The sequence below is a fragment of the Ranitomeya imitator genome, chromosome 7, assembly GCF_032444005.1.
Source record: "Ranitomeya imitator isolate aRanImi1 chromosome 7, aRanImi1.pri, whole genome shotgun sequence".
Classification (NCBI taxonomy): Eukaryota; Metazoa; Chordata; class Amphibia; order Anura; family Dendrobatidae; genus Ranitomeya; species Ranitomeya imitator.
Genome location: NC_091288.1, coordinates 181,342,970 through 181,357,378, shown reverse-complemented (window position 1 = coordinate 181,357,378; position 14,409 = coordinate 181,342,970). Strand labels below are relative to the sequence as shown.

Below are 14,409 nucleotides of genomic sequence, written 5' to 3'. Positions count from 1 at the left end.
ATAGCTTCCATCCAAACCCAAAGCCGGAGAGGTGATACTACTCCTTTAGAGATACTCCTTTTGCAGAGCCTACCCTTCCTTTACATAATTAATTTTTGGGGGAGGCGTCCATGCACTTTCCCTTTGCCTATATTTTTGTAAAATTGAAATTTGAGTTTGGTTCTCAACTTTCGGAAGAAAATGCTAGTCGTATGCCAAGCTGAAGAGAAAAACTGGTGCAAATGTACAGACAGCCATCATGTCATGCACCCCGCAGAATCTGCAATGAGTAGAGACAATGCTCCGCAGATGGTGCGGCTTTCCTCTACCCAAAAGCTTTTGGAAGGCCTTTTTTACATTACAGATCCTCTAGACAGGAAGGCAAATTGCACCTCCTCTTCGGATGGCCTTACGATTTTGCATACCAATCTTGTATAAAGAAAAGTTATCTTTGGATCCATGCTCATAGCTGATCATAGAGTAATTCCTCGTCACTGGAAGGCAGCGACAGGCCCAACTACACTACAGCATGTGATCCACAAGGGCCACATGATGAGAATGGAGACCCTTGTTGCCGAAACCCATGATCGTACATATTAAATAGGAATTCTCTGGCAATGTTGGGTCCATGGCTAAGCAGGATGCAAGCAGAGTATATAAGTCTATATGTAGCGACAGCTCGGAGGCAGAAAGTTAGTAACGAATCAGCTACTTGCCCCAAAGCACCCAGACAGATCCCCAGTAATTTCAGAAGAGGCCCTTGCCGAGTTTTGCTTACCCTTGCCTGGAAAGTAGTTTATTGACTGGTGCATTTTGTCCTTGGCTTGGCTGCAGGATTCTGTCAGAAACAAACATGGAGGGGTGAAGCGCTGTTGCACTTTAGAAGTATACTTCAACAGGACCATCCATTGGATAGTTTACATTTATACTGACTAACTCCTCCAATTACCACTGCTACACTAATTCTGGAACAGCTTTTGTTTTTCTTCTGTGCCCCTCCCATGCAAAGTTATGCTCCGAAGTAATAAAAGTGCAAATTTTCTCTTTAACCAACTAGGTTTATTCCACAGGATTCCATTGTGGGTGTGGCTGTGTTTTAATTGGCCAGTGTCGTAGAGGAGAATAAGAAAACGCCCACAGAGAAGTTATGTGGCACACAAAGGATTGGTTGGAGGGAAAATTTGCACTATTTTTTCAGGAGGGTATAACTTTGGAACGGAAGGGCACAGAAGAGAAATAAAATCCATTACAGAATCTGTGGAGCAGTGGCATCATAGTCAGAGACCAAGAAGAGAAGATATTTGGGCAGAGAGGCGAGACGATCTGTACACCATGACTAAGAGGATTCATACAAATGTAGAAACCCTATGTATGTAGTTCTTATTCACCTGGAATCCAGGGCCTTGGGTTTTGGGATAGGTTTCCTATTTGACATTCCAATTTCTACTGCCCTAGAAGAAATACAGACAAATGGTTTGAGTTAGAATACATTTACACAGCATATAAAAAAAACAGGGTAATAGGTCTAGTGACTATCTAAACGCAGACTGATCCCGGATATTGGTCCTCTGCATTAAGTGGCTTGCTTGGGTAACATCTATAGGCGTTTGTTTAAAAATGTTGGTTACCAAATCCTCTTTTCCCCTAGTCATAACACAAGAATGATGCCATCAGGTCCTGTCTGCTGATCACATTGGCTACTCTCCTGCTAGTCCCAGAAAGGCGAGGGACACATTGCATCTGTGCCTGAAGAAAGGGCCATCCAACTCTGCTGGATCAAGTGACATGATGGCCCCGACTCCACAGGAGGCAACATCAAAACGGATCTCCATCTGAGAGGGACGGGACTAGCAGGCGAGTAACCCATTGATCTGCATACGAGACTTCATGAAGTTGCAGAGAGTGCCAAAAATATTCTTGTCACATGACTGGGGAAGCAGAGCAGACATTATGATCAAAATCTGAAACAGACATTTATAGGAGAGTTACACGAGTCGTGTCTATACCAAAGCCCAATAAATGTGACCTGCTTTGCCCGGCAGGAAGTACAACGTCGCCTCAAAAACGATATTAGAGGACAAAACCCCGGGCCTGGATGACATAAACCCCTGAATACTGCATGAATTAAGCGCCATGATAGACGGACCGTTACTTCTAATATTCAAGGATTACATAATAGCAGGGTCTGTACCACAAGACTGGGCATAGCAAATATAATACATGTAATCAGTAATTAAAAAAAAAAAGGTTCCAAAGGACTACACTTATACCCTGCATGTTATTTTGACCTTGCAGTGTATATGTTTATTATTTTCTGCATTTTTTAAGTGCATTTTCAGATGGATTTCATGCAAAATCCTTCTGAAAAATCCGCCGTGTGCACCTTAGATGGCTTACTATGTAATATAATACAGGTCAGGCTTCTATAGTGTTTGTGTGTACACGGATTACCTGGTAAGCTTTTTCCTATCCAGAGACTTCTGAGTTGCCGATGATAAGGCCACCCGATCCCGAGGGCTCTTTATTTTTTCCTATTGTTGGAAAGCAAAAACATCTTGAATCAATAAATCAGCAGTCATTTATATAATAATGCACAGAGAGGTGTCTGCATATACTGTACGGTCAGTAACTATCACAGTAGTCAGACGGACATCTTAATTGGAAAGAATTCGTCATATGGAAAATTGAGCTTGATTGACTAACCGGCAATACGGCCTACACTCTGCTTATTCACGTCAGCGTGCCAGACGATCGTGTGTTCAATGGTTGCTTCACTATTCAACTACTTTTAACTAAAGTCCATGATCCCCTTTAAAGCAGACTATATCACCATGTTATTGTTTGGTGAATTAACTGGGACGTCCCATCACCTAGTCGATCTACTCCTGTTACTCTACCTTATGGTTAATTGTCAATAATAGTTAAAGTGAGGCGACAATCAGATCCAGTAAGAAAGTAAATGAAGAGGAGGTCGCTCATGCACCATCACCTTTCCTGTTCATTCTCCCACTGGAGGCACCAGCTGCTCCCAATATGTAGCAGGTATTATAATAATTATTATTTGCTACTTATTAATTAGCAAATGCCTCCAATTAGAAATGTAGTATAGTTCTTCTGATTCACTATGTCGCCTACCCCATGTGCAGGGCAATGTAGTACCTTAGGTATCCATGGATACAGACATCAACAACTAACTGTCAGTATATGAGTGGTCGTAACCATGGATACCTAAGCTGCTGCAATGCTCTACAAATGGGGTAAGCGACATAGCAAATCAGAAGAACTATACTATATTTCTAATTGGAGGTATTTGCAAATATTCTTATTATCCCTACTACATATTGGGATAGGATCTTAGAGATGGGAATACCCCTTTAAAGGGGTTATTCACTCCTTATCAGGTTATAACCTATTCAAAGGGTCGCCGGGGTCCAACCATTTCCTAATGATAAGCAGTCACTTTAGGAGTTAGGACCACCCCTTTAACAGGCATTTAGGGCATGAATCCTGTCTTTGCAGAGTGACTAGATACTGAAATAAGCAATGCTAATTGTTTAACATCATTGGACGATTTAGTAATTACCATCTGTCTGAGCATCTTTTCTCGCCTTAGTTCTCGGTCATGAGCCAGAATAGTCATCCGTTCTGCGGCATCCATTGCAAAGAAGATATCGTGGATTTCATACAGGGCCGCCCGCAGCTTCAAACAATGCAAAAGTTCTACATTAGTTGGCACGCGCATCATCACAACCAAAGATCTGCAAATTACGGACAGCATTTGGGTCAGACAGACGGCTGCTCGGCTTATGGAACTGACAGGCGGCCTTGACCATATGGTGCCAGAGTTTATACTATCTGACTCAGCCTCATGCATCTATTCTGGTCTGTCCTTGGTGACTCTGCGTCCCCCAAGGATCTGCTAAGGTGAGGCCATAAAGCAGGTCAACCTTCGGCATGGCTTTGTAAGCACTGTACATGACTCTGCATCCTCCAAGGATCTACTAAGGTGAGGCCATAAAGCAGGTCAACCTTCGGCATGGCTTTGTAAGCACTGTATATGACTCTGCGTCCTCCAAGGATCTGCTAAGGTGAGGCCATAAAGCAGCTCAACCTTCGGCATGGCTTTATAAGCACTGTATATGACTCTGCGTCCTCCAAGGATCTACTAAGGTGAGGCCACAAAGCAGGTCAACCTTCGGCATGGCTCTGTAAGCACTGTACAACACTCTGCGTCCTCCAAGGATCTGCTAAGCTGAGGCCATAAAGCAGGTCAACCTTCGGCATGGCTTTGTCAGCACTGTATATGACTCTGCGTCCTCCAAGGATCTGCTAAGCTGAGGCCATAAAGCAGGTCAACCTTCGGCATGGCTTTGTCAGCACTGTATATGACTCTGCGTCCTCCAAGGATCTGCTAAGCTGAGGCCATAAAGCAGGTCAACCTTCGGCATGGCTTTGTCAGCACTGTATATGACTCTGCGTCCTCCAAGGATCTACTAAGCTGAGGCCATAAAGCAGGTCAACCTTCAGCATGGCTCTGTAAGCACTGTATATGACTCTGCATCCTCCAAGGATCTTCTAAGGTGAGGCCATAAAGCAGGTCAACCTTCGGCATGGCTCTGTAAGCACTGTACATGACTACATCCTCCAAGGATCTACTAAGGTGAGGCCATAAAGCAGGTCAACCTTCGGCATGGCTCTGTAAGCACTGTACATGACTACATCCTCCAAGGATCTACTAAGCTGAGGCCATAAAGCAGGTCAACCTTCGGCATGGCTTTGTCAGCACTGTATATGACTCTGCGTCCTCCAAGGATCTACTAAGCTGAGGCCATAAAGCAGGTCAACCTTCGGCATGGCTTTGTCAGCACTGTATATAGCACGGTTCACATGTCTCCCTGACAATGTCCGCCTGGTGGGTGCAAGGCACAAGAGTGATGACCAAGTGCACAATTGTTTGAACAGGGCTAGATTATTTAGACACTACATGGAATGGAGTGAGGATATCACTTTACTTTAACAGCTTGCCTGAACTTTGAGACATCCACCACTGCCAAGAACTGAGGGTCTCTCCTTCTCTGTTCTTAGTTGCAGAGCATAATGATCATACTCCAACTTACGGCTAAAACTTGACTGGGATGTCAGAATTACCCAAACGTGATCATTTGGCCAAATCTGACAGCCCCACCAACCGGGTATGTGCCTTATAACAAATCAGCCAAATATATCATGTACATCTTTTCTGATGTCCCAAATTCAGGTGTATGGAGTATGACAACCTCTTAAATATCAGCGTAATAACATTAGGTGAGGAAAGTGGAGAAAAAAACAAAGAAACAACAGCAATCTGAAATGCCACAGATGGATCTGAATGAAATAACTTGGATCAAAGCACTGTCCGCCACTTACCTGAGCGACGACTCGTTCCTGCAGAGAAACGTCCTGTGCCGACACAAGTCCTCGGCTTGGCTGAACTTCCGTGTGAAATGTTTTAATAAATTCAGCAGTATCCTAGTACCCAAAAAAGCCAAGAAACAAGTTATACAGCTTACTGCAAAAATCAACCGACTTGGTATAAAGTCCACATACAGAGCGGTGGATAAAGTGACACCTGCCTTCACTGTTTGCTTTAGATTCTTCAGCTTCTCCGTCTGCATTATTCTCCGGGTCAGGAAACCTTTGGCCAGCGCAGTTACTTTACTAAATTTTCTTTGCATTTGGGGACTGTAAACCTTGAATGAGAAGCGAAAAACATCAATCCGTACCAGTTGTACTGGTGACGGTAGTAGAAATTATAGAGTCCAGAAGCAAAACAGAGGAAAAAGATGAGAAATAAAACAGGAACGGGATATCATAACCTCAAAAAGAGATGTGAAAAGCGTTCAACAGCATAGCTTATTTGTAGCGAGCGTAGTTCAAGGGGTTTTCTGAGCTCATAAATACTCAGAAGTACCTGATTGTGCGTGAATGCTTACTAGATGATGACACTGCAGCTCAGATGTGATTTTTAAGTTTCATTACCTTGACCGGCTCTGTGCAGTACCTTTGTTTTTATGCCGCTAGGACTTACTAATGTGAAGGACTACAGTTCACAAAATACTTCTTCCTTTTTAGTGGCTTTCCTGCATATCCCTCTTTTACAAATTGTAAAAGTAGTGCTGAAATTATTCTATGAGAAACACAATCCCACCCCCAAGAGACAAGGAGAGAAAGTGGAAAGACAGGGATCAGTGACATCATGTACTAAAGGGACGGGGACAAAGAAGATATCCGCTTTATTATCTAGAAGTTTGAAGTTCAGTACACTAAATACTAATAGACTGGGTATAACACTGCAAATCTTACAGCTACAGACAGTATGTAAGCAATTAATCTTTACCATTTACGTATCGTTTCGAAAGAATGGAGAACCCTATAAAGTTCAACGCCGTGTCAACAACAATTAAAGTGCTCCCTGTGTAGCCGGGAAAGTAGTTTTAATGACATAGGAGAAAGTTTACACTAAAGATTCCAATAAACAAGTCACCTGAGACCATCTGGTTTTCGGTCTGTTAAGGGACCTTGAGGCTGATATTTTTGGTGCTCTCATCTCTGCTGATCCCCAAAGACTGAACGACGACTCCGCCGTGGATCCATAACTATGCTGCGAAGGAGCGACGAGTGATCCGACTGTAAAAATAGAGAACAAAAGTGGCCACGGGGACCAGAAGAAGTCATCAACAAAGTCGTGCCAACTATTATGTAAGAGGCAAACAAACGATCAGTCATCAGCTTCTTATTTTAGGAATTGCTATGGTCTCCTTGCATTTTCAACCTTCATTAAATTTAAATGACAGCTTCAAAGATTTTTTTCGTGCCAGTAACGAATTCAGTGAACAACTACACCATGAATAATGCAGGCTGCATAACACACAGCGACCCACATCGGATGTCCAACTGTGCCCCAAAACAAGGCGTACCTGTACTGGCTGAGGGGCACTTGTCCAAATGACTGTCAGGCGGACTGATGTCACTTCTCCTGACCCAGTCAGCCCTCATATCCAAACCCTCTTGTACAGAAGGCAGCTCGACATCTTTGAACCTTAGTCTTCTCCCTTCGTCTTCAAACTCCTGAAATAGAAGAAGAAAATAAACTGATCAGACCGGCAGCGATCACAGTTGGGACCGATTTTCTGTTATTCTTTCGTAGATGATGCAGATAGGATATTATTCGGCTTTCTCACCGTTTAGATAGAAAAACTAGGTGGACCAAAATATGCAATTTGCTAGGACTACCCATTTGCAGTACTTTGCAATATAACCATTATTAAAAATACTCTTCATTTTCCAGAACGGAAGAATTTTTAGCTTCATAATCTTCAGCTTGTTGCTTTGATTACAGGCTCTGAATCTGGCCAACTCCATTCTCCTGCACTGCTCCCATGCTGCAGAGCTCCGCTGTTGGCAGCATGGAAGTATAGACCAGCGGAAGAACCATGCCGCTAGTCCGAATTGTCAAATTCAGGGACGCACCACCACCCGGCAAAGCAGGAAGCCGGGAAGAGGTGTGCTCTTGGAGATACATCTTGTCAACACTCCTTTAACATAATGGGTCCATAGAAAAAAAAAAGGAGCCGGAATTCCTCGACACTGGTAGAACTATCCCAAAAACTAGAAATTGAGCTTCAAAATATCGAAAGCAGAAGTGGCCACCAATCAGTAGACCAAACTCAGGTATGTGTGAGGGTAGAACTTCACAATAGTGTAAAGGACAGATTCATCCAAAATGACTGCTGGTTGGATGAAATTTAAAGGGAATCTGTCGCCATGTTTCTACTGTATGATCTGAGAGCGGCATGATGTAGGGGAAGAGACCCCGATTTCAGTGATATGTCACTTACTGGGATGCTTGCAGTCATTTTGATAATATCACTGTTTTCTCTGCTGTAGATCTAGCAGTTCTCAGAATGCTGAGCTGTGTATAACCCCGCCCACACCTCTGATTGGCAGCTTTGTGTTTAACCCCTCCCACACCTCTGATTGGCAGCTTTGTGTATAAGCCCTCCCACGCCTCTGATTGGCAGCTTTGTGTATAAGCCCTCCCACGCCTCTGATTGGCAGCTTTGTGTATAACCCCTCCCACACCTCTGATTGGCAGCTTTGTGTATAACCCCTCCCACGCCACTGATTGGCAGCTGTGTGCACTGTGCATATATAGTAAGCCCATCGTGGTGGAGGCGGGGTTATACAGGGCTTATGAATATGGAGGACTACCTGGCAGCAAGTCTACTAGTCCTCTAGTCATAATCTCCTGCGTGATTTTATCAAAACTACAGCAAGTATCTCAGTAACTGATACAAGCTGGGTCTCCGTCCCTTTATTATGCTGCTCTAAGATCAGGTTTCTAAAACCTGCCGACAGAGCCCCTTTAATAAAGCAGCTCGTAGTTAGGAAAACATAGTACTGATATGAAGACAAATTCATCCGAACTATGATGCCGCAAAAACCTCTAGGTTCCTAAATGAAGGACACTGCACTTTATAGGAAATGTATACTAAAAGAATCACAAAGAACATGGTGACACGCTAAGTGGAAGTGCAATTTAAATAGAGCTTCTTGAGAAGTTCTGTCCATTGTCATCCTGTGAGTGATAGCCCCGAAGGAATGCCGTGTACATGTGCCAGGTCTGAGGAGCGCGCTGATCTGCTTTACTCCTCAGGATATTGGATTACCTGGTGAAGTCGCTCTTGTTCCCTTTCTTGTTCGGCAATCAGAAGTGACAGCTGATAAGCGTGCTGCTCCTCCAGCTTCTTCCTCATCTCTTCAAAAGCCAGCACCTTCTTCTTCAGGTTGTCCTCTAAACATAAGAGATGGAGTCTTTGTACACTTTACTTACAAGGAGTTGTTAAATGAGTAACATGGCAAAGTGCGTGAAAAGCGGGTAACTGTTTATTAGAAAGCGGGCACGTCTTATTGTCTACTTTACCTGCCACCTCTGCAGTCTATCAGCGGTGGTTGGTCTCCTAGATAAGGAGCTTGTGCTTTCAAGCACCTTTCTATAGAGCTTGCAAGCGCTGCTCTAAAACTGGCTGGTTTGTCTGCCTCTACTTGCAGCATCAGTGTGGGGAGTGGCAAATAGTTAAAACCAATGGCACGACTATGCCGCTGGTCCGGATGGTCAGTCTTCAGGATGACCGCTAGCTGGCAAGCAGAGGGGAAGTGTGCTCTTGAATATAGAAGACAAGACAGCTCCTTTAAAGGGAACCTGTCACAAAAAAAAAATTCATCAGGGGCTTATCTACAGCATTCTGCAATGCTGTAGATAAGCCCCCGACGTTACCTGAAAGAGGAGAAAAAGAGGTTAGATTATACTCACCCAGGGACGTTCACGGTGCGGTCCGGTCCGATGGGCGTCTCAGGTCCGGTCCGGGGCCTCCCATCTTCTTACGATGGTCTTCACGCTGCAGCTCCGGCGCAGACGTACTGTCTGTCCTGTTGAGGGCAGAGCAAAATACTGCAGTGCACAGGTGCCGGGCCTCTCTGACCTTTCCCGGCGCCTGCGCACTGCAGTTCTTTGCTCTGCCCTCAACAGGGCACACAAAGTGCGCCTGCGCCGGAGCCGCAGTGTGAAGTCAAGAAGAGGACGTCATCATGGGAGGCCCCGGACTGGACCGCGACTCCCATCGGAGCGGGACCGCCCCTGAATATAATTTTTTCTCCTCTTTCAGGATACATCCGGGGCTTATCTACAGCATTACAGAATGCATTACAGAATGCTGTAGATAAGCCCCTGATGACGGTGGGCTTACCTCATCATCGATTTTGGGGGTGACAGGTTCCCTTTAAGTCTATAGCAGTACAGTGGTAAATCCTGGTGACTATGTATAAAAGGTCACAACTGTAGGCGGTGATCTGTGGTCACTAAAGATAATTATATCCTATGTGGCACGGTGGACTGAGCACACTGGTGGAGCAGGAACAGTATGAATTTGGGGAAGGAGTTTTTAAAGGAGATTGATGACCTATGCATAGTCTAATAGCTGGTGACTCAACTGCTGGGCGTCCCACTGTTGGAAGAATGGAAGGTCCCGTGCCCACCACTTCATTTTAATGCCTTACGTGTCTCTGACACAGAAGCAGTCATAACAGAGAAGGGGGCTGGCTTATCCAGCCAGTCCACTTCACAAAATGCATCAAAGTGCTTTCCTACTGTATGTCAATCACCAGCCAGAAATGGAGCTGTCGAGACTTAGGTCACAGGGCTTCATCTCCACATCCAAATATATCACTTTCATCTAAGTGGTCTCGTCAGTCGTTAAAAATTCAGCTATAAGGAATCCATATGTAGAGAGGTAATTTTCCTACCTAAGGTACTAGTCAGTAACATCTCGCTCTTGGGTGCGTTGAGGGACCAGCTGCGACCTCTTCTCTCATGAAGCCACCTCAGCTCTTCCTCGTTTGGCACTGCTGAGTGTTCGCTCTGCATACTTTCTAGATCCAGATCAAGTCGACGCTTCACCTGAAGGTCAAGGTTGTTCTCGATGAGCTGTGCCCTCCCGGAGGACACGTTAGGAGTGTCGGATGCTTGATTCGGATTGTGGCTTTGCATTAAAATAGGAGATGGGGTCTCTACATCGTAAGACTTATTAAGTTCAGCAGGCGAGTTGCGCTTTACCACCTCTGAAGGCCCATATGGCTTGTGTCCAATATCTGACGTTATGGTTGGAAGGTGGGCCTGCTGGCTTAAGGCATTGCCCTCCAAGGTGTTGGTAGAGCCAGGACTTGTACATTGGACGCCTTTGCGCATTGGACTGTAAGGGTCATCAGTGACGGCGCGTAACTTATTAACCCTATTGTCAGGGTCCATCTTTGAACTGATAAGATTACTTTTTGAGTGTCTATTCGAATTGGGGACAAAGTCAATATTTTCACTGAAGGAATGTCTTTTCATGGAAGAAACCATTACTTTATCCACATCTTTTGGCACAAATTCAGAAAGTGAAGTTTTTTCATTTGTTTCCAGATCTGTCAGCTCCACCATTTTCCCCTTTTCTTTGGGGCTTAGATCGTAGGCATTAACTGGATGGTTTATTACAATGTTACCTGCCGATAAGGGTCTGGGCCTCCGTCTGTGCATTTTGGGGCTTAAACTTGGCTCAGGACTTGGAAGTTTGGCGTAAGAACCAGTAAGGCTTCTAATCATGTTACTTTCATACTCTAGCATATATCCATCTCGAAGTTCTTCGTCTGACTCATTGTCGGCACCAGAAGAGGTTTCTGATCTGGAAGCGATGTCCACTTTAGAAAAAGTTGGCAGAGAACCTGAGTTCGGACTTTGGGATGAAGCCGCTTGTAACAAGGTATTGGACTTGTTAAGTGTTGGCTTGTCAACCAGTAATGGGCTGGAACTTCTGCTTCTGTGTGCAAGCCTGGTCTTTTCTTTGACCGAGTCACTAATTTTAATGGTAACGTTTTCCTTGTCCGAGTGACTTTCAGAAGAACTTGCCTTCGAGGCGACTTTCACGCTTCTTCTACTTTGCTCAATATACTCACGAGACTTCTTCAAGAGGTTTTGTAAGCTCATTACATATGGATCCGGAGCATCCTTGGTAGTCGGTGGTAAATCGCACCGTGAGGTTTCAGGAACGGAGCTGTCGGCGCTCTCCGTGGATAGCACCTTTGCATTGTTCTGTGTGACGCAGTCTTTACATTCTCTAGTAGGGATATTTTCTGTTGGTTTTAGCTCTTTTTTGGAAATCGGATGCTTCGGTGATTTCTCAAACTTCATTGGCCCATTTTGGGATGAGAACACTGGAAAGTTAGGTGTATTAGGAAGAATTGCAAAGCCATTCATGTTTTTCAGGTGGGAGATTTGATCTATGGTTTCATTCTCTGCATCGGGTGCAGAACTTGAAACTGTCCTTACCTGTATTCAAAAAGGAATATTAAAAAAAAACAAAATTAAAAATTTGTGGTTTAGAATAGGTTTACATGCAAATATACCGCCATCAATTCATAATGTATAGATTACATTGATCTATAAATACAGGAAGCTTCGCTTTTGGCCTCCATTGAGCTGATATACATTGTTATAGCTTTTTTTTCACCCATTTGATAATCAACTACAATATAAACGAAAAACAAAAAAAGGAACGAAGAATAATCATAAAGTCACATTCATTACAAAATAGTATCTAATCAACAGCAGAGTCTTTAAAGTGCTTGTTGTTAAAAAGTAGTAAAATACAGAAATACTCGGTACTGTATCACCAGAATAATGACCTAGAAAATAAAGTCAAGATTTATATACCAGACGGCGAAAGGCACAAACTTTAAATTAAAATAAAATAAAAAAAATACTAAAATTGCCTGTGTTTCTTCTCCCCTCCCTCCTTCACCACCACCCAAAAGAAATTAATACAAGCTAACAAATAGGTTATAGGTTCCCAAAAATTGTAGTCTTGAAAATCAGAACTCATGCATTAAAAAACAAACAAACAAAAAAAAACCCGGAAGGCTGTGTGCACACGATGCAGATTTGGTGCAGAAAAATCTGCTGCAGTTCTGCACTAAATCTGCATCTCCTGGCAGAATCTGCAGGTGCGTTTTTGATGCGTTTTTTACAGTGCAGTTTTGGTGCAGATTTGAAGTGCGTTTTTTGTGCGTTTATGCGTTTTTTGATGCGTTTTTTCATGCAGTTTTGTAAGCGTTTTTTAAAGCTAAATTAAGCCCTAACCCTAGCCCTAACCCTAGCCCTAACCATAACCCTAGCCTTAACCCTAGCCCTAACCCTAGACCTAACCCTAGCCATAACCCTAGCCCTAGCCATAACCCTAGCCCTAGACCTAACCCTAGCCCTAACCCTAGCCCTAACCCTAGCCCTAACCCTAGCCCTAACCCTAGCCCTAACCCTAGCCATAACCCTAGCCATAACCCTAACCCTAGACCTAACCCTAGACCTAACCCTAGACCTAACCCTAGACCTAACCCTAGACCTAACCCTAGACCTAACCCTAGACCTAACCCTAGACCTAACCCTAGCCCTATTCTAACCTTAGTGAAAAAAAAATAAAAAAAAATTTTTTTTATTGTTCCTACCTACCTATGGGGGTGACAAAGGGGGGGGCGGTCATTTACTATTGTTTTTATTTTGATCACTGAGATATAACCTATCTCAGTGATCAAAATGCACTTTGGAACGAATCTGCCGGCCGGCAGAGTCGGCGGGCGCACTGCGCATGCGCCCGCCATTTTGGAAGATGGCGGCGCCCAGGGAGAAGACGGACGGACCCCGGCAGGATCGGTAAGTATGATGTGGTGGTGGGGGGGGGGGGGGGGGAAATCGGAGCATGGGGGTGGGGGTGGATCGGAGCACGGGGGGGGGGGGTGGGGGGATTGGATCAGAGCATGGGGGGTGATTGGAGCACGGGAGTGAGCGGACAAGAGCACGGGGGGGAGCGGAGCACAGGACGGAGGGGAGCCGGAGCAGTGTACTGGACAGATCGGTGGCTTGGGGGGGGGAAGGGGGTGGAAATCGGTGGGGTGGGGGCACATGTTATATGTTGTATGTAATGTATGTTTTATGTGTGTGTTTTTAACCCATTGTAGTCAGTCGCCTGACGATGGGACAACTCTCCCATCATTACATTTCGATGGAAGAAGTAGTCCCACCCGACGAATTACTACAATGAGTCACTACTGACAGAGAGACACACACAGAGACCGACACACACACACACACACAGACACTACATACCATTTCCACCATACGCTTCACATCGACCATACACTAACTTCACTACACTCCGCCCACACACTTCCTCCACATCACTGACGTCACTTCCATCTGCTGCGGTTTTGACACCCTAATCCGCATAAAATCTGCAGATGGTTTTTACATCTGCAGTTTTTATGCGGATTTGACCCACAAAATGGGAGCCTATGGGTGCAGAAACGCTGCAGAACTGCACAAAAGAAGTGACATGCACTTCTTTGAAATCTGCAGCGTTTCTGCACGGATTTTTCTGCACCATGTGCACAGCTTTTTTTTTTCTATTGATTTTCATTGAATTGTAACTCACAGTGCAGTTCTGCAGCGTTTCTGCTGCAGAAAAAAACGCTGCAGAACTGCACTAAATCTGCATCGTGTGCACATACCCGAAGACTTATTTAAAAAAAAGCCACCCTCCAAACAAATAATAGGACTGGAAGCTCCAGTCATACGGGTGATAAGAGCTAAATCCTGTCTATGTGTCCCCTGTGCACCTGACTGGGGAGTACCCAGCGATGAGACCCCCAGCGATATAACACAGATCAGCTCTCCACTAACATATTGACCGAGATAGTTAGATCAGATGGCATGGGATCAGCTCAGATGGGAGCAGATCAGATGGTGGGATCAGATGAGATCATATCAGATGAGGTGGGATCAGTTCAGATGAGGTGGGATCAGTT

At 44.6% G+C, this 14,409-nt stretch overlaps 1 protein-coding gene across 2 annotated transcripts in view; it reads right to left on the bottom strand.

The window, feature by feature from the left end:
* CCP110 (centriolar coiled-coil protein 110) overlaps positions 1 to 14,409 on the bottom strand; it is a 33,751-nt gene that overhangs the window by 3,652 nt on the left and 15,690 nt on the right. For both annotated transcript variants that reach the window (XM_069734151.1, XM_069734153.1), the window contains 10 exons: positions 10,321 to 11,881; positions 8,688 to 8,812; positions 6,936 to 7,086; positions 6,503 to 6,645; positions 5,592 to 5,708; positions 5,386 to 5,487; positions 3,563 to 3,679; positions 2,431 to 2,510; positions 1,368 to 1,430; positions 758 to 817 (listed from right to left, as the gene is read on the bottom strand). In XM_069734151.1, the coding sequence (XP_069590252.1) occupies positions 758 to 817; positions 1,368 to 1,430; positions 2,431 to 2,510; positions 3,563 to 3,679; positions 5,386 to 5,487; positions 5,592 to 5,708; positions 6,503 to 6,645; positions 6,936 to 7,086; positions 8,688 to 8,812; positions 10,321 to 11,881 (2,519 nt within the window). The remainder of the gene's footprint in view (positions 1 to 757; positions 818 to 1,367; positions 1,431 to 2,430; positions 2,511 to 3,562; positions 3,680 to 5,385; positions 5,488 to 5,591; positions 5,709 to 6,502; positions 6,646 to 6,935; positions 7,087 to 8,687; positions 8,813 to 10,320; positions 11,882 to 14,409) is intronic.